Source organism: Benincasa hispida, chromosome 6 (genome assembly GCF_027475165.1).
Source record: "Benincasa hispida cultivar pf3 chromosome 6, pf3_genome.v1.1, whole genome shotgun sequence".
NCBI classification, from domain to species: Eukaryota; Viridiplantae; Streptophyta; class Magnoliopsida; order Cucurbitales; family Cucurbitaceae; genus Benincasa; species Benincasa hispida.
Genome location: NC_143483.1, coordinates 3,040,536 through 3,067,673, shown reverse-complemented (window position 1 = coordinate 3,067,673; position 27,138 = coordinate 3,040,536). Strand labels below are relative to the sequence as shown.

At 35.4% G+C, this 27,138-nt stretch overlaps 1 protein-coding gene across 13 annotated transcripts; it reads right to left on the bottom strand.

The window, feature by feature from the left end:
* Positions 1-351: 351 nt before the first annotated feature.
* LOC120080481 (TMV resistance protein N-like) lies at positions 352-26,483 on the bottom strand. 13 transcript variants are annotated; one of them, XR_016530129.1, is made up of 8 exons: positions 25,775-26,381; positions 23,769-24,858; positions 23,390-23,668; positions 22,688-22,961; positions 21,867-21,898; positions 10,273-10,335; positions 3,013-3,075; positions 352-707 (listed from the first exon to the last, which is right to left on the bottom strand). XR_016530129.1 is itself a non-coding variant. In XM_090314725.1 (7 exons), exons 1-6 carry the CDS (start codon positions 26,248-26,250, stop codon positions 10,279-10,281), a joined length of 2,208 nt encoding a protein of 735 aa, XP_090170851.1. In that variant the 5' UTR covers positions 26,251-26,381; the 3' UTR covers positions 352-3,075; positions 10,273-10,278. The 13 variants fall into 13 exon arrangements, 8 of the variants coding, with proteins under 8 accessions (XP_090170851.1, XP_090170853.1, XP_038891075.1 ...); XR_016530130.1 differs by having other exon boundaries at positions 10,273-10,329; XR_016530128.1 differs by lacking the exons at positions 352-707; positions 3,013-3,075 and adding exons at positions 4,316-4,675; positions 11,228-11,375 and having other exon boundaries at positions 10,273-10,329.
* Positions 26,484-27,138: the final 655 nt, after the last annotated feature.

The following is a 27,138-nucleotide window of genomic DNA, read 5'->3' as shown; positions in this document are numbered from 1 at the left end:
CTAACGTCGCGATGCTACAGAAGTTCAACTTCGTTTGTCACAACGTAGCGTCGTGACGTTAGGGTACAGCTTTGCGATACTATACATCCATAGATTGCATACTATACGGTGCGAAGTCCTTCGTTTCTACTGCAAATTGGGCCTCGTTTTCTCTAGATTTTCATTGGAAAACGCAGAAAGACACAGGAAAAAACAAATAGAGACTCTACTACTCAATTATGCCAGGCCTTTACAAACCAATTTGTAAGGAAAATAGTAAATCTAAACAGTCCAATCCCAAAAAACATCCATAGATTGCATAGACCCATACATTCATCAAAATAAACATATTATTTTTGCAGAATCTCACCATCAACTGAATTTTAATTCTAGAAATTTAAAATTTTGGAACAAACAACGTTGCTCTGATACCACATGATGATCTATGAAAATCCTGGACGGAAGTGAGATCGTTTCCCAATTTTAATTTACACATAATCATAAAATTCAGAGAAACAAAACACAATATGCATACTAATTAAGGATGCAACTACTGTGAAAATGGAGAAAAAAGATAAGATATCACATACCCGTTGAAGACCAATTCTTCACATTCCTCCAATTCGGGTCGTCTTCTCCCAATCTCACGAACATTGTAATCGGACACCACCACGGGATCTTTTCTGTTATTCTCAGGGATGAGAATCGTGCAGAGGTGTGGACTTGCACTTAATTTTCGTAAGAGGAAAGGGAAGAAGAGTATTAAAAGAGATTTTCTTCTCTGTAAACTCATCTACATAACACAGAGAGCATGAGAAGAAAGAGAGAAAACGAGAGAGACCCCCTCCATTTTTTTCTTCAGTCTTTTTGGTGAGATTGTATGATCAAAAGTAATGGGTGAGGGAGTTATAGTTCAAATATTTATTTCTCTCATAAAATTCTATAATGTATCAATATACATTATTTAATTGTATCTTATACAATTAATTTTCTTTAATTAATTCGAACAATTCAAATTAAATCCAAATTAATTTGATCCTCATAAGTTCTCATTAAGCTAACGAGGGGACCATGATCTATAGATTGAAGCTTCAATGATACGAAATTAATTGATTAAACTCTTTTAATCAAATTAATCAACATTCATTAACTGTCAGCCACTCTACTAAAGACTAACAATTGAACTCTTTACACTATAGATATATTTCGGTGTCTGTTGGATATAACCAATTAACAGTTCACCCTTCACAAATTTCTCATGAGTACAACTGGGTCAAATTACCATTTAACCCCTGTAGTAACATCTAACTCTTTAAGTACCACTGATCCCTCTAATGAACAATTAATCATAGTCCAACTATGACCGAACCCTTCTCGAGCCAAGAGAGGGTGAGACGTCTCATTATTCAAGCCCTGGAATCAGCCATTAAGGGAGCAATTTATCTTTTTACCTTAACTATAGGAAAGGAGTGAATTCCTTCTTATATAACTATGTTCCCAGCTCCCCAATCAGACGAATCCCCTAAATGGTAGGCTTATTAAGTCGGCGAATTTGGCCACTTTCACCCATACAACTCAAAGGATAGCCCTCATAGGCAGGAGTTCACTATTCACTTGGGATTAAGGTCATGTAACCTATGGTCATCCTGATCAAATGTAAGTCTCTTACCAACGACGTTATAAAGAGAGACTTAACATTTTGAGGTTTGGTCTTTATACAAACTCTTTTATATAAGATACCATTGCTCACATGTCTCCACAAGAATAATCAGGATCAGAACATTTTTAGTACTTTGCAATAATTATAACAACTACAAAGAGGGTCGTATCAGTAGTGTTACTAGGATAAGGCACTAAGCCTTATCCATATACTACAGACCATTTAGGTTATCACTTAAACATGATCCACATGTATGTCTCCACATACATGTTTAAGTTACATAAGATAACATCGAATCTTAGGCTAATGGATTATTACACAAGTAATATAAAATTAATCAACCATTGATTCAACTAACATAAAACTACGAGGTTTTAGGGCATACACCCCAACACTACTATGACATATCTCTATAGCAAAATTGAGAGGAGAGAATGAAAAAATTGTCATAAAAGTAAAAAAATCGTGTTTGGGCGGGATTTGCAATTTACTTGTTTTCTTCGCAATTTACTCTACAGCCAAAAACTCGCTTCGTGATAATCCAAGCTAGGCTTTCTTAACACATTTCTCTCAAATTTACTTGCTTTAATTTTATACAATTTAATTTCTCTTGCAACCAATGAACTTCAAATCCCCCTTCCCCCGGTTACTTCGAACTATATAAACTGCTTGATAGAGAAATTGAAAGGTTTCCAGTGTTCAACCTATTGCTACCACTATTACATATTTGGTCCAGATTTAGCCGACGAAATCCGCTCCGACTAGGTTCCTTAGATTACCTGGCATCTAATGTTGGCTTCTTGTGTCTTAGGTTAGTTAGGGTAATCAGGGGCGGGTGTGTCATAGACTTTATTGCTCATAGACTTCTACCAACGTTATAGTATATCAGGAATAGACTTTGAGACTTTGATCTAAATTTTGTTATATTTGGATTTTTTTTTTTTTTTTGCATCGTATTATATTTACTAATATTTTTAGCATGATTCCTATATTTTGAATTGTCCTTTTTTAAAAAACTAACCCCAACTTTAGCCCATCTCAAGCCCAAATTTCTCCCCAAAATTCATCAAAATTGTAGAATTAACCAAAAAAAAAATAGTTAAATTATTTCAATCCAATCCAATTAAAGAATTACTAGTGAAATGTAAATCTTAATCTAATTCCAGTAATTAACTCGAATCAACAACACAATCTTCCAACTTAAACAAAATTAAGTAAACGAAGATGAAATCTAAAATTAAAATTGAATTGATGAAATCAACCAGATATGAAAACATTGAGTATTATATTAAAGATATTTGGGAATATTTAATCGATGGACATTTATATATAATTCAAATAATTATATCAAGACAATTTTTATTACTACTTACAAAAAGTCATTCTCAGAGATTTTCCATGCTAGGAATTCTTGTTGATCTCCGTTTTGCCTGAAACTATTGATATAGCAATTGGCAATTATATCATACTATAGAATACGGACAAACATAAAAACAATTATATTAGTAAAAATTTTAGGCTAAATTATAGAAAAATATCCTTAAATTTTGTATTTTCTTTAAAAAATAACCCCAAACTTTCAAAACTTTTGAAAATACCCTTAAACCTCAAAAAAGAAAATTAAAAAAAAAAAAAGAAAAAAAAAGGAAACATTATTTCGAATGGTAAAACTGTTGAAAATATTTACAAGATATAACAAAATTTCATAACTATCAATGATAGACGTTGATAGACATTGATAGATATCAGTGTCTATCACTATCAGTGATATTGATAGATACTGATAGAAGTCTATCAGTATCAACGTCTACCATTGATAATTCTAAAATTTTGTTATATCTTGTAAATATTTGGTTGATATTTAAAAACAGTTCAAATAAAAACCTTGTTCTTAGTCTCGGATGACAACTGTACTATTTGTTTTTTTATTTCAAAAATACCTTTAAACTTTCAAAAGTTTAATTTATTGCCATCTCTAAAGGGAAATTATTTCAAATGGTAAAATTGTTGAAAATATTTACAAAATATAGCAAATTTTTTGAATTATCAATGATAGATGTTGATAGACACTCATAGACATTTATCAGTGTCTATCAATATCACTAATAGACACTGATAGAAGTATATCAGTATCTATCAACGTTTATCATTGATAATTCTAAAATATGAAAAAATACTCTAAATTTTAAAAGTTGCATTAATATATACCCGTAACCTTCAAAAATAAAAAATAAAAAACTCAATGCCCTCACTATATAATATATGGAAGGAAACCATTAATCTCGACTCCTATAAATTACATCTCTCTCACTTTTTTTTCTCTCTGCCCTATGATTTTCCCATTAATCATCTTTTTCTCTAACTTCTTCGTATTGTCTTATCCCCTTCCTTCATTTTTCAGTCTCTAAAACTTCTTCTGTTTCTTTCTCTCAACTTCTTAAATATTATAATCTTAAGCAAATTTAAGAAGCTCTCTCATTTTTTAGCATGCAAAATAGAAATATAAGAAAAATCAACACCCAAAAAGTCAATTTCTTTGAACTAATTATCTATAGTTGAGGAAAAACCAATTTGAAAATAACACATATATACCCTTAATTGTTTTTGCAATATAAATTTTCTCTTTGTTATTCTCATATGTCCACTTCTCTTATTAATACTCAAACCAACCAAATATGGTGCAAAACTTTAGCTTAAGTATAAAATGCAACAAAATACTACAAAGTTTCAATATCAAAATCTTCTACAAAGTTTCAAAATCAAAATCTACTCTCCAATCAAAGCGGAAGGATGAATTGTCAAAGACAATAGTTCCTCAATGTCGTACTCCTTGGGGTCACCATGCTCCTTCAGATATTTTTATATCCTTTTGGGTACGGTGCTTTCTATATCACGCAATATCTTGAAAGACTCAAAAACCTCTTTTATCCTCGGGTTAAGATCCTCGTTTTCACAAGGTCATCCCTATACACTTGGTACCAATCTTCTAACCCCGAACCAATCAACAAAGTAATATCATCTTCGATCATTGAAAACCTTCAAAATTTGTCACAACAAACAGACTAATTTGAATAGAAAAATTGATCAACAAAGTCTTCGTCACATGTTTTATTTCTTTTCCCTCCTACTCATGGTCCTCAAAACTATGACGAAAGTTCTTAACGTATCTTTCCTTTTTAGTATTAAACTTACATGATGTACTAACTATTGCTCAACTACTAATGTATAACCTTGTTAAAATGTTCAAACTCTAAGGTCCCTTGGTTTTCCATTATTCTTCTTTCGTTTTGCTATAGCTTATATATATCTTTGATGGAAGGGAGTATAGGTTTAAAGATTGCATGATCGACGAAGGGAAGTAAAATGTATTGAAGAAAAAATAAGGAATGAAATGAGAGAAAATAGAGAAGCGTTAAGCCATAAATAATAAAGGAAGAGAGAAAATAAAAGGTGAGAGAGATGATGTCGTGTATCAAGGTAGTTTTTGTACATATTCTTACAATAAGGATATGTTTTAACATTTTTTTTTATTAAGAGTAATTGCATTTGATATAATTTTTAATAATAATAACTAACTATACAACATCATTTTAAAAAATTGAAAAACAACAAATTCTATCAATTATTAGGTATATTATTGATTGACTTCTACTAATCATATGGTCTATCATTGATAGATCTATTAGTGTTATAGTCTATCACCGATAGACTATTTAAACTTTGCTATATCTACAATTATTATTATTATTATTTTGTATTGTGTTATATGTACTTAATATTTTGCGTTTGATTACTATAATTACAACCATCCCTTTTATTAAAGGTCAAGATAATGCAATTTTCAATAGGCCAGGGATATATTTTAGATTGCGTACGAATGGTTATGAACCATTTATAATATAGAGGATTTCTAAGAGTCCATAACTTACAAAATCCTACTTCTATCCCAAATTATCTCCCGTCCATCAAAACTCTAATAGGCCTCCAATTGTACTGCAATATCAAAGAAGGAAGAATAGGGGTAATATGGAAAAATTGGCAGTTGCGTCAATTAAGGAGGTTGGGGACCACAGCTAAATGACTTTCAATTCTATTGGGAGAAGTTATGATTTAAAAGAAGAAAGAAATGGAAGAGAAGGCATTGAAGAACTGAATATCTTGAGTGAGCGAAGTGAGTTCTCGAGGGTGGGAGTTTGGGTTAGTCTGTTTGTGTAGAAATAGCAGAGGAGTACCATCCATCGCCTACTTCATCTACTAAGCGATCGTGTAGAAGAGTCCAGCAATCGTGTAGTGATAGTATGCGATCATGTAGAGATTGTAAGCGATCGTGTAGTGAACGTAAACAATCGTTTAGTGTTTATAAGTGATTGTGTAGCAAGTGTAAGCAATCATGTAGTTGTTTATTGATATTCATCGTCTAGTAAAGTACAAGTTCATCTTTTAGTTGTTATGTTATACAATCGTGCCATCACACTTTATCAATAAAGACATGTTAAAAGATCAGTTTCCTATCAAATTGGTATTAAAGCAACATCCTGGGCAGCCATGACTTAGAAACGATTTGAGGAAAAACTGGAGTTACTAGATCAGGAGATATCTGGACTCAGAGTTGAAATGCAAAAATTACCAACCATAGAGAAGAATTTGGTGTCGTTAGCAAAGAGCATTGAGCAACTGGGATTGCAAGCAGAGAAACATTAACAAATACTCATTTCGTATATTACGGAAATGGTGAAGGGAAAAACGAAAGTGACGAAAGAGGCAGAAGGGTCGAATAACAATAATGTGTGTGGAACGAATAGTTCAGTTAAGTAGCGGGTGAAGAAACGACTTGCGATCGAAGTAAATTAAAGAAAATAGAAATGTTGGTGTTTAGTGGAAGTGATCCAAATGTGTGGCTACTCAAAGTAGATCGCTATTTTCAGATTCATAAATTGACTGAATCCGAGAAGATGACGGTGGCGGTTGTGAGTTTCGACGGTGCCGCATTAGACTGGCATCGGTCTAAGTAAGGTAGAGAGTCGTTCAAAGATTGGAAAGATCTTAAGCGAAGGATGTTAGTGTGATTCTGATCTTTAAGAGAGGGATGGATTTATGGTAGATTCTTGGCTATCAAACAAGAAACTACTGTAAAAGCATATCGAAATCTGTTTGATATATCGTATTTTCTACCTAACACTTAGACAATTCATCGTAATAGTTTCAACTTTACTTTCTCTCGCACAAGACTCTACTCAAACATTCTTTTCAAACTTTTGACTAAGTGTTTTACCTTTTCTGTCCAAAACGACGCAATGAGGACCTTGCGACCCTCTAAATTTGGGGGCGGAAATGGTCTGAGCAGATACAATCAAGCAGATGCATTCATCTTCAAGTAAATGTGTTCATCTTTAAGTAAATGCGTTCATCTTAAAAAAAAAAAAACTCTGCTATCAGCGCAAGGGGAAAATCCCAACTTGATAAGAGTTAAGTAGTGAAAGGAACCTGCTCGTAGTTGGATGTTTGCATGACATCCGTGGGAGCAAGCCAAAACGAAGGTAGGTTACCAGGATCGACGCAATACAAAAAAAAAGAAAGAAAAAAAAAAGAAAAGAGACAACTCCACTGAATAGCTAAAGTAAAAACTTGGCCAAGGGACAAGAGTTGAAGTTGAGCTTGGTACACAACCGAAGTTGGATGTTCGCATGACACCCGTCGGAGCAAGCCAAAACGAAGAGTGTAACCATGATCAATGATCTCTATGGTAAGACGCAAACCAGGCTATAACATAAAAGGCACATTTCGTTTTTGTTTTAGAAAAAGAAAAAAAAAACATCTTTTCAAAACAAGAAGGGAACTTTGAGCAGAGGTTTGTCTAAGGTAAGACTAAAGTAGAGCATGCTGAAAAAATGTTCAAACGATAGAAGAAACTAGTGATTTTGAGAAATTATGTATAGGAATAGCATTCTGAGTAGCCGATCGGCGGAAAGCAAGGACGAGACTTGAGCTTAATTGCCTTATTAGAGGATATGCTTGAGGACAAGAATATATCTAAATTTAGGGGTGTGATAACTTGTAGAAATACAAGTTTTTTATATCTTCTTACTTAGAATATACGACAATAGGAAGGAAAAGTTGTGTCAAACATATTAAAATTGGCTTAGAAACGCAAAGATTGTAAAAGTATCGGAAACACACCCGCTAACCACATTGCGATGGTAAAAAGGATGTCCAAATCTTTGTTTTGTAGGTAAAACGTTGCATGTGACGATTGCTCGTGGACAAAAAGAGCAATGCATTTTCGAGGATTTTGTATCACCGCATGCGATGATTGCTCGTGGACAAAAAGAGCAACGCATTCTCTGGGATTATGTATCACCGCATGCGATGATTGCTCGTGGACAAAAAGAGCAATGCATTCTCGGGGATTTCTGAAATTATACAGCTTTTCTGATGTACGACCTAACAAATTGAACGTGGAGTAGAGAGGACATTCCCACCAAGCCTCAACAGGAAAATGTAACTTTTCAGAGTGGGACCACTGGCGCGAGAGGTGCTAAGGTCGATAAATAGCAACATCAACACTCAAGAGGAGGAAGAGAAGAAACACAAGGAAAAAGAGATGAAAACAAGCTCTGTGCAAGGGTCATTCTTCCATCGAGAACTCTTCTGAGAAGGAAGTTCTCCGCCTCATTCCTCCATCACGCCGACAAGCAAAATAGCTCCGATCGGGATCCGTGCCAAGACATTGACACGTTGCTCTCATTTGTTCTTATTTTCCGTTCATCGATTGTTGTTCATTTTCCTATCTTTCATTCATATCTCTGTAACAAATGCTTTATCTTTACCAGTTAATATTATTATCATGTGCATCTTCATCTCTCTGTTCACCCTAACGTATTCATCTTCCATTTCTCTCACCATGAGCAACTAGACCTCCAGGGTGGGAGGGAAGGATTGAGCGAGTAAGTCAATCCATGTTGAAGAAGTCAGCTAAGTTTAGTTAACGTATGCTCAATGGCATCTTCACTTGTGAAAACAGAAGTGAAGATCCTAATCCATCTCTCAAAAGAAGGTTGATAAAATGTGTTAACCAAAGCAAGAAGTATTTGTAGGAATGAAAACAACCTTGCGTTCACAAACGTTCATCCCTAATCAACATAGAGATATGGTGACGCAGGCGATGACCGAGAGGTGTAAGCCAAGGGAAGACGGAACCTTAGTTGCATCCTCAACAGGATTGACAAACTTGTGATGTTCTTTCCCCAAACCCGTTCTCACTCTTATTCTATCCACAAGACTTGCGATCGCATTCTCTCACACACACCTTGCACAACTTCAGATTTATTTACTTGTTTGTTCATTTATAATCGCATTTTACTCTTTACCTATTTATTTATTTATCATCGCATTTTACTTTTCAGCTCATCACAATATTATTTTGATTGCGGTCACATATGTCACATCATTGTCACATTAGCATCGCAAATCCCCGTGTTCGACATCGGATCACTCTGAGAAACTTGCGGTGGAATTATACGTGGTTTCATCGCAAGAAATTTGTGACACGCATAAACTACATGAACGCATTCTACAGTGAATTTTGTAGTATTGCATATATTATCTGGTAGCGTGATTAAGACAACGCATAACACATATATATCATATCATCAATCTTGCGGTGGCATTACATCCACCGCAAATCAACTACCATGGCACATTTTTATAGCCAAACTTAGAAAAAATTTTCATAAAAGTGAAAACATCGCGTTTTGGCGGGATTTTCAATTTACTTTTTTTCTTCGCAATTTACTTTATAGCCAAAAAATCGCTCCGTAATAACCCAAACTAGGCTTTATTCACACTTTTCTCTCAACTTTACTTGCTTTAATTTTATATAATTTAATTTCTCTTGCAACCAATAAACTTCAAATCCCCCTTCCCTCGCTTACTTCGAGCTATATAAACTGCTTGATGGAGAAATTCAAAGGTTTCCAGTGTTCAACTTGTTACTACCACTACTACATATTTGGTCTGGATTTAGGCTACGAAATCTGCTCCAACTAGGTTGCTTAGATTAGCTGACTAGCTTCTTGTGTCTTAGGTTAGTTAGGGTAATCGGGGGCGGGTAATTGCTCATAGACTTCTACCAACGTTATAGTATATTATGAATAGACTTCGAGATTTTGATCTAAATTTGTTATATCTATAATCTTTTTTTTTTTTTTTTTTACATCGTGTTATATTTACTAATATTTTTATCATGATTCCTATATTTTGAATGGTCCTTTTTTAAAAAACTAACCCCAACTTTAGCCCATCTCAAGCCCAAATTTCTCCCCAAAATTCATCAAAATTGTAAATTAACCAAAAAAAAAATAGTTAAATTAATTTCAATCCAATCCCATTAAGGAATTACTAGTGAAATGTAAATCCTAATCTAATTCCAGTAATTAACTCGAATCAACGACACAATCTTCCAACTTAAACCAAATTAAGTAAACGAAGATGAAAACTAAAGTTAAAATTGAATTGATGAAATCAACCAGATACGAAAACATTGAGCATTGTAGTAAAGATATTTGGGAATATGTAATCGATGGACATCTATATATAATCCAAATAATTATATCAAGACAATTTTTATTACTTACAAAAAGTCATTCTCGGAGATTTTCCATGCTAGGAATTCTTGTTGACCTTCGTTTTGCCTGAAACTATTGATATATCAATTAGCAATTATATCATACTATGGAGTATGGACCAAACATAAAAACAATTATATTAGTAAAAATTTAGGCTAAATTATAGAAAAGTATCCTTAAAATTTGTATTTTGCTTAAAAATAACTCTAAACTTTCAAAACTTTTAAAAATACCCTTAAACATCAAAAAAGAAAAAGAAAAAAATATTTCAAATGGTAAAACGGTTGAAAATATTTACAAGATATAACAAAATTTTAGAACTATGAATGATAGACATTGATAGACACTGATAAACATCTATCAGTGTCTATCAATATCTTTAATAGACACTGATGTCTATCAATGTTTCTGATAGACACTGGTATCTATCAATGTCTATCCGCATCTATCATTCATAATTTTAAAATTTTGTTATATTTTATAAATATTTTGGTTCATTTGTCTTTTAAAAATAGTGCAAATAAAAACCCTGTTGTTAGCCTTGGAGGGCAAATGTACTATTTGTTTTTTTTATTTAAAAAATACCATTAAACTTTCAAAAGTTTAATTCATTGCTATCTTTAAAAGGAAATTATTTCAAATAGTAAAACTGTTGAAAATATTTACTAATGATAAAAGTCTATCAGTATCTATCAACGTCTATCATTGATAGTTCTAAAATTTTACCATATTTTATAAATATTTTAATTTATTTTTCTATATTTAAAAACAACTCATCTTTTTTACAACTTTTCGTTAGTTTATGGATGATACTATTAGAACCTCATTAAAAACTACTCTAAATTTAAAAAGTTGCATTAATATATACCCGTAACCTTCAAAAAAAATAAAAATAAAAATTAAATGCCCTTACATCTATATAATATATGGAAGGAAATCATTTATCTGGACTCCTATAAATCACCTCTTTCATTTTTTTTTCTCTCTCTGCTTCAATCTATGGTCTCAGATTTTCCCATCAATCATCTGTTTCTCTTACTTCTTCGTATTGTCTTATCCCCTTCTTTCATTTTCCAGTCTCTAAAACTTCTTCTGTTTCTTTCTCTCAAGTTCTTAAATATTAGAATTTTAAACAAATGTAAGAAGCTCTCTCATTTTTTAGCATGCAAAATAGAAATATAAGAAAAATCAACACTCAAAAAGTCAATTTCTTTAAACTAATTATCTATAGTAAAGGAAAAAATTTGAAAATAACACATAGATACCCTCAATTGTTTTTCCAATATAGAATTTCTCTTTGTTATTCTCATATGTCCACTTCTCTTATTAATACTCAAACCAACCAAATATGGTGAAAAACCTTTAGGTTAAAGTATAAAATGCAACAAAATACTACAAAGTTTCAATATCAAAATCTCTTATAATGTTTCAAAATCAAAATCTACTCTCGATCAAAGCGGGAGGATGAATTGTCAAAGAAAATAAGGACCAATCAACAAAGTAATATCATCTTCGATCATTGAGAACCTTCATAATTTGTCACAACAAATAGACTAATTTGAATAGCAAAATTGATCAACAAAGTCTTCATCACATGTTTTATTTCTTTTCCCTCCTACTCATGGTCCTCAAAACTATGACAAAAGTTCTTAACGTATCTTTCTTTTTTAGTATTAAACTTACATGATATACTAACTACTGCTCAACTACTAACGTACAACCTTGTTAAAATGTTTAAACTCTAAGGTCCCTTGGTTTTCCATTATTCTTCTTTCTTTTCGCTATAGCTTATATATATCTTTGATGAAAGGGAGTATAGTTTTAGAGATTGCATGATCGAAGAAGGGAAGTAAAATGTATTGATGAAAAATATGGAATGAAATCAGAGAAAATGGAAAGAAGAATAGGGGTAATATGGAAAATTGACAGTTGCGTCGGTTAAGGAGGTTGGGGACCATAGTTAAATGACTTTCGATTCTATTGGGAGAAACTCTGATTTAAAAGAAGAAAGAAACGAAAAGAGAAGACATTGAAGAACTGAATATCTTGAGTGAGGGAAGTGAGCTCTCGAAGGTGGAAGTTCGAGTTAGTCTGTTCGTGTAGAAACAGCGGAGGAGTACCATTCATCGCCTACTTCATCTACTAAGTGATCGTGTAGAAGAGCCCTAGTGATCGTATAGTTACGGTAAGCGATCACATAGTGTTTGTAAGCGATCATGTAGTGATAGTATGCAATCGTGTAGAGATTGTAAACGATCGTGTAGTGAATATAAACAATCATTTAGTATTTGTAAGTGATCGCATAGCAAGTGTAAGCGATCGTGTAGTTGTAGATTGACATTCATCGTCTAGTAAAGTACATGTTCATCGTTTAGCTGTTATGTTATACGATCGTGCCATCACACTTTATCAATAAATACATTTTAAAATATTAGTTTCCTATCAAATTGGTATCAAAGCAACAACCTGGGAAGGTGATGACGGACAGAAATGTATGTTATTATAGGCCTTTTATTTAGAATTATGAGGGCTGTTAAGTAGAATATGCAGTTATTGTACTAAGAATTCATTAGAAAGTGAGCTTACGTTGGTCAGCAATGAAAATCTCGGCTAACCCACTATTATGTGTTATTGTGCGTCCAATTATCTACCTTTGTAGCTATTGTAGGAATCGATCGCATGTGGCGAATCTCACCATCGTAGAGGCGATCGCATACGTTCGACGCATGGATGTTACGGCCATTAACTGCATGCGTCCATCGCATAGAGGTTGTGGCTATAGAGTAATAACCGTAATAGAGGGATGAATGCAAGGTTGGTGGAAGGCGATGATACTTCAGAAAATAAGCACGAATGCATACCTCGGGAGTATCAAAAGTTGATGTTGACATTTCACCTACCATGCCATTAGTAGCAAAGATTCAGAGCAGGTCCATCACGCCCTTAGCAGCAGAAATTCAGAGAAGAACCATTAATGCTGTCGGAAATCGGGCACTATAAATAGAAGTCTTAGAGCCCAACTTCAATTCATCTGAGCTTCTGCCTTAGGGCAGATACTTGTGATTCAGACGAAAGCGTGAGAAGATATTCTTGAGAGTTCTTCATCCCTTCAACCATTCCAAGTGACAACCGGAGCTCCGTCGGAGATAGATCTTGAGAGAGACTACTCCTCTGCCCATCCATGGCACCACCGGCAGCCTTGACACACATCTGATGGAAGCAAGACATTGCCCATCTGGCCCTCCATACCTCTTCTATCTCTGTATTGTATTACATTGTGGCTTAAGAGATTAATACATGTTGTGATCAATACATTTCTTTATCTTCTTTGATTCTGTCTTCGTTTATCTCTTCTTATCATCCTTTACATTCATTGCCCAAATAAGTAAGATTGCTAGAGTATCGCATACTTAATCATACGGCATAGGCATATGAAGCATGTAGCAAACCACCAAGAGGTGTGGGTTGCATGGGTATTGTGAGAAAATCCTATTTACTTAATGTTAGGCTATGGAAACGCTTGTCTATGAGAAGAATCAACAGCGACTAACGGCCCGAGAGGGTAAGTAGTTGAGCGCATTAAACAAAGTAAGCAGTGTCCCTAGGGATAAGAATAATCTTATGTCAACCATGCTTTATGTGATTACCTTGTCTTATGAGTGCATCATTCATCAATTAGGCATACTTGAGAGAGTAGTCTAAAAACCAAATCTAGGCTTGAGAGAGTCAGATTGGAATGCATAAGCAAGAATAGAAGCTTAAGAAGAGGGTCAGATTGCTATTACACTGCATATGCACCTTATAGATAGGATATGAAAGTATGTAGTCACATCGTATGCGTCCAGAAGCAGGATATGGTGGTATGCGGTCATCTCGTTTATGTGTGGGAGCACGTGAGCAAAAATAGAGACTTAGACATATGTCCTCTCGACACTATTGCATATACATCGCATGCATCTTCGTCAAGTGTGTATAGCATAATCGCATAGCTTACATTGGCTGGGGTTATCCTTGCGATCAAGCTTATTGATGCGGTGAAGTCTTCCCCGCCATTTTATCTATTTTCCCATACATCTTATTACGCATTAACAGTTGTCGTGTCTCTACCTCTCATAGTCATACTTCCGTTGCTTAATCTGTTTAGTTAGGAGTAGGAGTAGCGCATAACTCTTAACTTCAATATTCTTTTATTCTTCGCCGCAACACATTACTCCATGAAATTTAGCTATGAGTCCCTAAGTTAAACATCGGATCACCCCGAGAAACTTGCAATCTCGTTATACTTGGCGAGAGAGTAAGAAAACTTGTGGCAGGAACGCATGGTCATCGCATAGATTTTTAGATGCATATTGCATATCCCATAGCCCAACGTATGACCAGCGACGCATGGAGAACGAACGATAAACGCATATTTATTTACTCCATTTCCCACGCACTAGCAAGCATGGCTCATAAACTAATTGAGGAAAAGCTAGAGTTACTAGGCCAGGAGATATCTGGACTCAGAGTCGAAATGCAGAAATTACCAACCATAGAGGAGAATTTGGTGTCGTTAGCGAAGAGCATTGAGCGATTGGGATTGCAAGTAGAGAAACATCAACAACCGAGAGGGGCCGAGCACGGAGAGTTCCCCTACCACCAGACCTGAGGTGGCACTCCTAGTACCTTCGACAGAAAACGAACTAAAATTGAAAGACGATAAGGAGGTATTTGGGAGTATTTTGAGCGATTTAGAATGAGAGGGGGGTTACCAGAAGCCGGAGTTATGAACCAGCTCCTACCGTCAGGGGAGGAGTTGGCAGTGGCTTCGCGGAGAATGGCCCTGGCCGTTTCGGATCCTAAGGAGACTGTCCCAACAGACTCCAATGAGGAACCCATCAGGATTGTTTTGGAGGTTGTAGAGGCGAAGAAGCAACCGGGGATGGATGATGAGAAGAAGAAGAGAAAAAGTGAAGAAAAACGGGCGGAAGACGATGAAGTCGCCCGACTAAAAAAGGAGAAGAAAGAAAAGAAGAGAAGTGAAAGAAAACAATGCAGGCAAGAAGAGAAGCGCTTTAAGAAAGAGGAAGAAAGGAGAAAACGGGAGAAAAGTTTAGATTTTGACGGAGAATCAACCACTGCAAGGGTGGAAGAGGGGATGTCAGCGCAAGCTAGAACATCGACGCAACTACTAGCTTCATCGCCACGTACCAAATTAGTTACATCTGAAGATAGAGAAGACCCTGGCGTCACCTCTCTGATGCGATGTCGTAAGGAGAATGCGCCACAAGGGTCCACAAGTGACCCATCATTCTTTCAACGCATAGCAAAAGAGAATTAGAGGAGAAGATAGAGAAAATGTCATGTGCGAACCAAATCATCGCATCAGGCGATTTGGCCAGAAAACTTCACGATGAGGCGGTTCACCATGACAATGCAAGGGTGGAAGAAGAAGAAAGAAGAAGGATCGAGGATGAGCAGCGCATTATGCTTGCCTCAGAGCAATTTGAAAAAGAAATGAGAGAAGAAGAAGAAGTGGAAAAGAAGGAGAAGGAGGAAAAGGAGAGACGCCACAAAGCAAATGTTTAGCGCTTCATAGAGAGGAAGAGAAAAGAAGTGGAAGAATGGGAAAAGAAAAAATAGGAGCAACGCAAGGCGAGGGAACACAAACAAAGACAAAAATCCCGCCTTGCATTTGCTCAAGAAAAGGGCAAAGCGAAAGTGGAGAGCAACGCGCTTGCATCGACTAGGAGGCACCTAGCAACCAAAAAGGAAAATGACGATCTGTGGATGGAAATGGGCTTCTTTCCTGCGTCGATGCCATTACCAGATCTTATCACCAGCATTGTGGTGGAACATGGGTGGGAAAATTTCTGTCAGTGTCCATCCATCGTAATTCTACGGTAGTGAAGGCCTTCTACCATGGCCAGCTCCATGACACCGAAGATGCGGTGATCATCGAAGGGAGGGTAGTGTCGTTCAGTGCAAAGGACATCAATGAGCTTTGTCAGTTGAAGACTTTCCCGGAAGCACCGGGTAACAAGCTGATTGATGATCCTGAAGAAGAGCATATGGAGGATGCGCTAAAAGTATTAACGCAATCGGGCACCAAGTGGTCGGTGTCATTAATAGGCATAAGGACCCTCGCCTCCAACAGGCTACTGCCAGAAGCACGACTTTGGGTCTATTTGGTGAAAAGGTGACTCATCCCAACAACACATGACAAAACAATTTCAAGGGATCGAGTTATGGCCGCATACTGCATAGCGCGCGACATTCCGATCGATGTGGGCCAGCTCATTGCGAAGTAGATTCGGTTTTGTTGGCCGTGTAAGAGGTCAATACTTCTTCCCATGGACAATTTCAAGCCTACGCTTATCTGTAGGCGAGGGCATTGACGAAAAGCCCATGCCTGAAGTTCATGACGAAGAGCCCATGCCTGAAGCACACGAAGATCTCGAGAATGCTTCTCAAGGATTCACCGCATTGCCCCTAGCTTCCAAGAAAAAGGCCCCTCATTGATTTAAATGCACTACAACCACAAGGACCAAAGAAGTAGCGCCACAATGATAAAAGAAAGGAAATCGTCCAAGGCAGTTTGTCGCAGAAGCAAACTAATTTACCCTTGGACCCTTTTTTCTTTAATCATTCGCCCACCAAGCCCGCAAAATGAGCCCCTTTCTCCTCTTCTCGAAAAATTCACAAACCTCCTCCTTACCCCCGACTCCAATCCCTAGTAGCGTCCCCCCGCCATCCATCTCCACCTCACTTTTCACCCCCATCGCCACATGTTGATGACCCACACGGTTTAGGAGCAGGCCCTTCCACTCAATCTCAAACCGATGCTGGTGAAACATCGATGGCGCAACCTACCACCTCATCCCTTGCTGCTACCTTAGAAGATATGCGGGTCTTCTTATCTCAAGAGCTCACCTTCTTCTGCCATTCATTAACGAAGTTGTGAGAGAGCAACACAATGTTGCAACAGGCGATGATCAATATTCAACGCAACATTTTTACCATTCGCCTAAATCTACGACAGATGGCCGAGCACAACCATGAGTACTTCAATTTCTTAACTGCATATCTACATGGTCCCATGGTGCCTCCACTTCTACAGCAACCTCTGCAATTTCATGAACCGCCATAAAGAGCTCCTTTGTAACATCCTCCTCACCGAGAGCCCCCACTGCAACTCTAAATTTAGGGGTGTACCACCTTCTCCACAATTTTGCATTTTTTTGCGGCCATTCATTTGTTATAGATAGCTATACCTTGTATTCTTTTGTACATACTAACAATTTTGTGTTACGATAATTATAATTCTTTGTGTACTTAGACAAATTTTATACAACTAAGTAATCATTCTTTCCTTATACGTTGGCCTCTTTACTTTTATCATCCTTTGTCAATTTATTGCGGTAATTCTTTTCTTTTCTTTTGCGTTGTTTATTTGTACTGCCATGATGAGTAGTATACATACCCTTAGCAAAATTTCTTTATACAGTGCATTTTCTGCCTAACACTTAGACAATTCATCGCAATAGCTCTACTTTACCTTCTCTATTACAAGATTCTGCTCAAACATTCTTTTCAAAATGTTTACTAAGTGTTTTGTCTTTTCTATCCAAAACAACGCAATGAGGACCTTGCGCATCTTCAAATTTGGGGGTGGGGAAGGTCTGAGCAGATGCGGTCATATCAGGCAAATGCGTTCATCATCATAAAAAAAAAAAAAAAAAAAAAAAAAAAAAAAAAAAAACTCTACTGTCAGCACAAGGGAAAATCCAAACCTGATAAGAGTTGAGTCGTGAAAGGAACCTAGATGCTCGCATGACACCCGTGGGAGCAAGCCAAAACGAAGGTAGGTTACCAGGATCAATGCAATACAAACAAAAAAAAAAAAAAAAAGAAGAAGAAACAGAGAGAAAATAAGAATAAGAAAGACAACTCCACTGACAAGCAAAAGTAAAACTTGGATGAGGATCAAGAGTTGAAGTTGAGCTTGGTACACAACCGAAGTTGGATGCTTGCATGACACCCGTGGGAGCAAGCCAAAAGGAAGGGTGTAACCATGATCAACGTTCTCTATAGAATGACGTAAACCAAGCCACCGTATAAAAGACGCACTTCGTTGTTTCCACAATAAGAGGTAAAACATTCTTTTCAAAACAAGAAGAGAACTTTGGGCAGAGGTTTGTCTTAGACAAGAATAGAGTAGAGCATGTTGAAGAAATGTCAAAGGACAGAAGGAACTTGTAGGTTTGAGAAATTATGTAGAGGTGAGCATCCGGAGTAGCCGATCAACGCAAAGTTAGGATAGAAAATGAGTTGAATTGCCTTAGTCGAGGACATGCTTGAAGACAAGCATATATCTAAATTTAGGAGTATGATAACTTGTAGAAATACAAGTTATTTATACTGTTTTATTTAGATTATGCAGTAAAAAGAAGGAAAAGTTGCGTCGACCGTATAGAAATTGGCTTAGAAACGCGAAAATTGTAAAGTGTCGTAATCACACCCGCTAACCCCATTGTGATGGCAAAATGGAATGTCCAAGTCTTTCTTTTGTAGAAAACAAGTCACCGCATGCGATAATCACTCGAGGACAAAAATGAACAATGCATCCATATTGCAGGCGACAATCGATCAAGAACGAAAAAGAACAACGCAATTGCAACGCATGCGACGATCGATCATGGACTCAAACGATCAACGCATTTCCACCGCATGCAGTGATCAATAAAAGATCAAAACAATTACACTGCATGCGGCGATCGATCGAAGATGTAAAGAGCAACGAATTCGCAAGGACTTCTAACATTGTATAGCATTTCTGTTGTACGATTCTGACAAATTGAATGTAGAGCAGAGCGGACGTTTCCACTATGCCATGGCAGGAATTATCAGTTTTTTAGAGCGGGACCACTAATGCAGAAGAAGCCAAGGTCTATAAATAGATTCATCAAATTTGAAGAAAGAAGGCTGGTCTGAAGAGACAATTTAGAGAAAATCTGGGAGAAAGATGAGACAAGACTGAGAGGTAAGTCTTTGGAGCAAGAAACTATTTCTATTCCCGAAGAAGAAGCTCTATGCCAAAGGTCACTTCTACCTGGAATGCAAGCCTGAGAGGGAAGCATCCCACTCCATTTCTACCACACATCGGCAAGCTAATCGTCTCCAATTGGGATCCGTTTCAAGATAATGACACTCTTTCCATATTTGTTCTTATTTTCTATTCATCTACTGTGTTCATCTCTAATCTTTCATTCACTATCTGTAACAAACGTTGATCTCTAGATTTTAATATCATTATCAGATTTATCATCATCTCTCTGTTCGTTTCCATACATTCATCATGTGTAACTAATCCTAAGGGGAAGAATGCGATAACTAAAGTGAGAAGTATTTCCAGAGATTGAAACAACCTTGCGTTTATCACGTTCATCCCTGTTTCACCATAGACATATGGGAACGTGGCTGATCACTGAAAGGTATAAGCCAAGGGAAAGCGGAACCTTAGTTGCGTCCTCAACAAGATTGACGAATTTACGATGTCCTTTCCCTCAACCCATTCTCTTTCTGACATATTTCACAAGACTTGCCACCACATTCATCAGATATTTTTGCACATCTTCACAGCAGTCCTCACCCTATATATTTAATTGTTTATTCATTTATTTTATCACCGCAATTTACTTATCACCGCATTTTATCTACCATCGAATTTTACTATTTACTGCAATTTACTCTTTACTGCATTTTACATTTTTGCAAACCCAATTCATTAATCTTTATGTTTAACTGGTCACATATACCACATTAGTATCGCATTAATCACAACAATCCTCGTGTTCGACCTCAGAGCACTTTGAGAAACTTGCGTTGGAATTATACTTGTTTACAGCGTAAGAAAACTTGTGACACACATTATACGAACACATACTATAAAAATATTTAAGCATCACCACATACATCATTTAGAACGTAGTATCACATAATATTATTGTCGCAAAGCGCATACATAAACATACATAGACGTACGTCGTCAGTAACCTGACTAGTTGTATGACGACAATATGACAAAGCGATTTAATTTTCGGTCATCATTGCACTATGAATGCAAATTGGACCAACAAATACGAGACAAGGATGCTGCACTATGTGTACTTAAGGAGCATTTAAGGGTGGCTCAAGAGAAAATGAAGAAATTTGTGGATAGGAAGCGAAAGGATATAGAATTTCAAGTCGGAGAGTGGGTATGGCTGAAGTTACGTCCCTATCGCCGGATCTCGGTTCAACAAAAGCGATATGTCAAATTGTCTCCCAAGTATTATGGCCCATATTAAGTTATTGACAGGGTGGGATTGGTAGCTTACAAATTAGAGCTTCCATCAACAGTGTCAATCCATCCAGTTTTTCATGTTTCGCAACTCAACAAGTTGATTGGACAGCCAGAAAGGAAGTCATCTGTAGATCCTTTAGTCAATGAAAATCATTCCTGGTTACTTGAACCAGAGGCTGTATTGGGCTCTCGACCTTGGTTGTCGCATCGGGGGCGTGAGGTTTTGATGAAATGGAAAGGGCTGCCAAAGCATGAGGTGATTTGGGAGGTGTTGGATGATTTTCAGAATTAGTTCCCAGAATTTTACCTTGAGGACAAGGTAAAGGTGGATGAGCGAGATAATGATAGGCCTCCAATTGTACTGCAATATCAAAGAAGGGAGAATAGGGGTAATATGAGAAAATTGACAATTGCGTCGGTTAAGGAGGTTGGGGACCACAGTTAAACGACTTTCAATTCTGTTGGAGAAGTTCTGATTTAAAAGAAGAAAGAAACAGAAAGATAAGGTATTGAAGAAATGAATATCTTGAGTGAGGGAAGTGAGCTCTCGAGGGTGGGGTTCGGGTTAGTCTGTCCGTGTAGAAACAACGGAGGAGTACCATTCATCGCCTACTTCATCTACTAAGCGATCGTGTAGAAGAGTCTCAGCAATCGTGTAGTTGTGGTAAGCTACTGCGTAGTGTTTGTAAGCGATCACATAGTGATAGTAAGCGATCGTGTAGTGATAGTAAGCGATCGTGTAGAGATTGTAAGCGATTGTGTAGTGAATGTAAACGATCGTTTAGTGTTTGTAAGCGATCACTTACACGTGTAGTTGTTGATTGACATTCATCGTCTAGTAAAGTACATGTTCATCGTTTAGCTGTTATGTTGTTCAATCGTGTTATCACACTTTATCAATAAATACATTTTAAAAGATCAATTTCCTATCAAACTCCCGCCTCAACCTAAACTCATCTGAACTTATTGTTTAACAACACAACCTCTACAAGATATTCCTTTTATGCATATATCATAATTCCCTCTACCTTAATGTTAGAACCTATTTTGAGAAAAAGAAGAAAACTATCATTCGTTCTTTAGATTACTACTAAAATAAGAAATTGGAGATTATTTGAATCTACAACTTATAAAGAAGATTAGTAATATCTTGAACGATGGAACTACATCTACTAAATCAACTACTATCATCTTTCTTTCTACTACCACAATAATTACGTTTTAATTATCAAATTAATTTTAAACAATAAATAGCGGATAAGAGTAAATAGGTGCTTACAAGTTGGAAGACGTTTTGAAAGTGCTCCAAACCTGGTTACCAAAACATATTATAAAATGAAGTTGATAATATTAGAAAGAAAAGGAATAATCGTAGGAAATTATCATAATAGATGTTATATATTGTCGAAGAAATTGATACAAAAAGAATAGAGACAATTATTGAAAGAAAGAAAGTATTGTTAAGTATACATATGGACACTTTTGGTAGAGAACTTTTTCACTCTCTCAATACTCACAAACTGATTTTTCTTCAATCATTCTAAATTTCTCAAAAGTTTCATAACTTTCTAAACATGTTTCTTTCATAGCTTACCATGTGAGAATATTCCTCATATTTATATAACTGGGATCCATGAAGAAAATGGATTAGTTTAGGTTCTTTTTGGATCTATAATATCTTAAGGCATATATTTCTCTGAGTACATCCATATATAAAGGAATTCTCAAATTCATTAGAGCCTAAAGAACGGATTAGAACTTTCTAAATCATTTCTTTTGAAATACTTATTCATAATTTACGCACTTCAAAATCCTTTCTTTTGAGATTTTTCAAATTATTATTATTATTATAGTTTAACACGATTCCACCTTAGCCTAATCTTGATAGTTGTTAACCGAAATATTGATTGAGGGACCAAAATCGTCCAACATTTTTTCTTGAGATATGTTGACGATTTTTTTGTGCAATTTTAAAATTTAAGGACTCAACTCAACTTCAAAGATTAAAAGTGTAATTTACCAAAAATTTAAACCTAGATGTTGGATAAAAGGAATAATTCAATTTACCACAATGTAAAATTAGTAAAAATTAGTAAATACCTTTTTGATCGAGACACTCAAGACCTGAGCCAGCCAAATTTAATGTTGTGAGGCTCTTGCAGCTTTGAATTGATGGAAGGCTTTTGAGATTAATACAACATGTTAGATCCAACAATGTCAAACGATTGAGACGACTAATAGAAGAATCAATCTTCCACAATCTTGTACAATTACTTAGAACCAAACTTTCAAGATTTGGAACCTTTGTAAAATTAGGAGTCTCTCGCAAATTCTTTGAATCACTAACATTGATAAGCTTCAATTTCTCAAATCCCTGTCACCAAAACATAGCTCAGGTGCATCTTTTGAGATATTACTACTTCTTAACAATACAATTACATTAGATTTGAGTACTACTTTGGTCTTTGTATTTTTGCGTTCATTTTGGTCTTGATACTTCCGACTTTGATTCATTTGGACCTTGAAAATGACAATTTTGATTGTTGAAAAAAATAAAAATACAGAAACGGTTACTTTTTAATAGATTAAGGATAAAAAAATGAATATTTTCAAAGTATAAATTCCCAAATGACAATTTTTACTGTCCCAGTGCACGTCTTGACCCTTTCTCTTCTAGTAACTTGTTTTAAGAAAAAGTATAATAACCTAAATGAACTAAGTCAAAAGTATATAGACCAAAGTAGTATTTGATCGTGAACATTTAAGAAATGGTTTTTTTCAGTAATTTTTGGATGTACTAACCTTTTGTCCATTCCAAAGTTGCCTAGTTTGACTAAGAGGCAAGAGAAGTTGAAATAAATATCTCGAGTCAAAACGTAATGGCAAACATTCTGAGGGATAACTATGCCAATTGAGCAATCGCAGTTGTTTTGAGAGATGTGTGAAGTCTCCAATCACCTTCACATTGCTAATTTGCAATATTTTTAAACATGTCATATCTTCAAAAACCTTACCCTCCAACTCTACTTCATCTTGCTTCTCTTCCATTTCCAACACTATGCCTTTAATGTCCCTTACTCTCTGGAAATAAAAAAATATTATTCAAAACAAAAAAAGGGAAAGAAATTAACTTATATATCTTTTTAAAAAAAGAAAATCAATATACATATTTTAGTCTTACATGTCGTTGATCAAATGCATCAATGGCGTCTTTTGGAAGCCAAATCCTACTTCGTTTATCAGCTCCACGTTCAATTTCTTGACCCATAGCTTGAATGCAATTAGGCATAAATATTGTGTTGTCACGTCTAACTTCAATAAGACATCTATCTTCCAATAATTTTAATTCGCTATGAGGTCTATAATCAAAACTCTTAAGTATTTCAATCACTTTCTCTTTCTTCTTCCCATTGAAGAAACATGCCAAATCAAGAAAAACTTCTTGGCTTGTCTTTCCTAGATCATCAAAACTTATCTTTAATGTCTTGAATAGATGTTTATTCATGTAATCTTTCTCAAGACTCTTCAATTCTTCCTTCCATATATCTATACCTTTATCATACAAAGACAATCCAATTTGTATCAAAGCTTGTGGATGTCCTTTAACCCTTTCTACAATCTCCTTAGACAAATCCTCAAAATTCCTATTGGGAAACTCAGATCCAAAGGCATGTTTGCAAAAGAGTGACATGGCACTTTCATAATCAAGAAACTCCACATTGTATTCTACCATTATATCTCTGTAATTAGGTTGACGAAGAACATCTCTGTTTCTAGTTGTAATGATGATTTTGGACCCTTGACCAAACCAAATGGGACTTCCAACTAACATTTCTAGTTGACTTATTTCTTTCACCCCATCAAGAGCAATAAAAACCTTTTTACCTTTCAAATAACTTTCAATCATTCTTGCTCCTTCATTCTCATTGTTTATCACAATGTCCTTTGTTCGAAGAAGTTGGGAAAGAAGTTGCTGTTGAAGTGAGACTAAAGTGCGTTCATAAATGCGAAGAAAACAATGATTTTTTCCAAACTTATTTGCAACTTTATCGTAAAAAACTTCAGCGATGGTTGTTTTACCAATTCCACCCATCCCTGTTATCCCTACAAAACGTACATCATTCGATTCCAAATCAATTAGCTCATCCATCTTGGATAACCGACGTTCCATATCAACTAACCTATCCACCTTGTCTGAAGCTACTAACATTTGATGATTCAAAATATCAAGCAATTGCTTTGTGATTTTGCCAATGCTAGCCACTTCAACGCTGCATATTCAATCATATAACATCAAAGGGTAATATTGTCAATTAAAATTTATATTTTAGGAGTTTATTAACATTTTCAAATTGGTTAAGTAACTTATTAGACACAAATTTTAAAGTTCATGTTAAAAATGCACGTAACACATGCATACACTTGTTACCAGCTTACAATGCCACGAGTCTCAACTAAACTTTACTATTTTGTGTGATGAAAAATTATCAAACAAACAAAAGAAATACAGAAGAAATGTTCCAGAAAGAAGATTGACACCAATGATTTGAAAAGAGTCTACATCCACTGTGCAAACGAGTAGCTCAAATTCTTTATTCAGCATGTTCAAAGGCTAAATTACAAAGATACGTCTCACTCTATCACTCGATTAAATTTCAAAATCGCCTTTTAAATGTGGATCTGGAGCTATTTATATAAGATGAACTAAGGGTATATTTGGTTTAACTTTATAAATGTTTAATTTTGAACATAAGTAATTTTAGAAAAAAAAAAATTGAAATATTTGGTAACCAATCAAAATAGAGTTCTTGAAACCTTTTCAAAGTGTATTTTAAACTTTTTTTATTGAAAAAGTTCAAATAAAAATGATTTTGAAAAATTTTCACAGATAGAAAAAATGTCAAATTATTTACAAAAATAACAAAAAAAAAAAAAAAACACGGATAGACACTCATTGACTTCTATCAACATCTATCATATGATATCAATAATAGACTTCTATCAATTTCTATCACTAGTAGACAATTATAGACTTCAATAATAAAAGAAGATTAAGTTTTGCCATCTTGTATGCATAGTTGTCCTTATTTTTCTATTTTCGAAAATCCGCAAATGATTTTCTTAAAAAAAAAATTAATCGATCCAAACAGATCCTAAACAGAAGATGATACGTTGAAATTACATCACCTATCTTTCGTTACAACTACTCCAGAGAGATCACCGACTTTTGTCAAAGCTCTCCGCCATTGTTGAACCTCCTTCATGTATTTATCTCTTTCCATATTGTTGAGTTCTTGAAGAATTTCTTCGTGTTTGCGGAAGCTTTTTTTGAAGCATCCTAATTGATGTCGAACGTCACGAGGATTAACGTGGTAAAATACGGGAATGACTCGATGCTTCTGTACAGCCATACAATCGATTATCTTCACCAATTCTCTCAAGCACCACTTTGAAGAAGCATAGTTTTCTGATAAAACAACGATGAAAGACCATGATTTTTCAATTGCTCTAATAAGTTTTTCACTAAGACTGTCTCCAATCAAGAGTTTCTTATCATCCATAAAAGTGGATATTCCTAATTCAACCAACTCCTTGTACAAATGCCCCGTGAACGTGTTACGAGTATCTTTGCCTCTAAAACTTATGAAAATATCAAAACTCATCTTCAATCAATGAATTTGATGATGAAGCTTCAATAAATGGCAGGTAGAACAACCTGAAGAAGGAAATGAAAAATAATTGAGGAATATCAGTACCTTCCTTCTATAATTCACAAAGACAATAAGGCTGAGACCCAAGTAAACTATACCTTATCTCTCCAGCCACCACCAATAATTATAATAGTGATAGTGATAATGATATGATAGTAATAATAATAATAGTAAGCTATAGACTATTTCATCCGACAAGGTCATGATGTCGATGCTTATAATTAATTGGTAGTAGCTGGAATTTTCAGACTTGGTCCAATTAAAAGACAAAATTTAAGAAGTGCTTGTATTTAAAATACAACTTTTAAAGTCAATGTCGTGCAATGTTTACTTTTATTTATATGAATGTTACCGAATCGACAATTAAAGAATATAAAAAGAAAAGAGAAGATTGACATACAAATTTATGTAGGTCACTAACAATATGTTAGTTACGTCTATGGGACATAGGGAAAATGATTTTATTAGAAAGAGTGTTACAAAAAATACATAACGAATAATGTCTCAAGAGTTAGAGTGTTTATGTATTGCGCTTCTCTAAACCTAAGGCGGAAAAGGAAAAGAATTAAATAAATAATTAAACATCTCCTAAACTAATTATGATTAGGATTGAAGGCATCCCAATAAGTCTTCACCTTGACTTGAATTCTCTCACAGATAACAAATGCATACGATGCAACATAAACAACATTGTCAGACTTACCCAGACTACATAGGTATAGGTAAAGGTCATCTATCATGACGCTATATGTTAAGTGTCGACAAAAGGTCAACGTCTGTAAAAACAACATATCCTGATGCATACAAATGTAAGCATTAGAAAAGCATCTTGTCGATGCA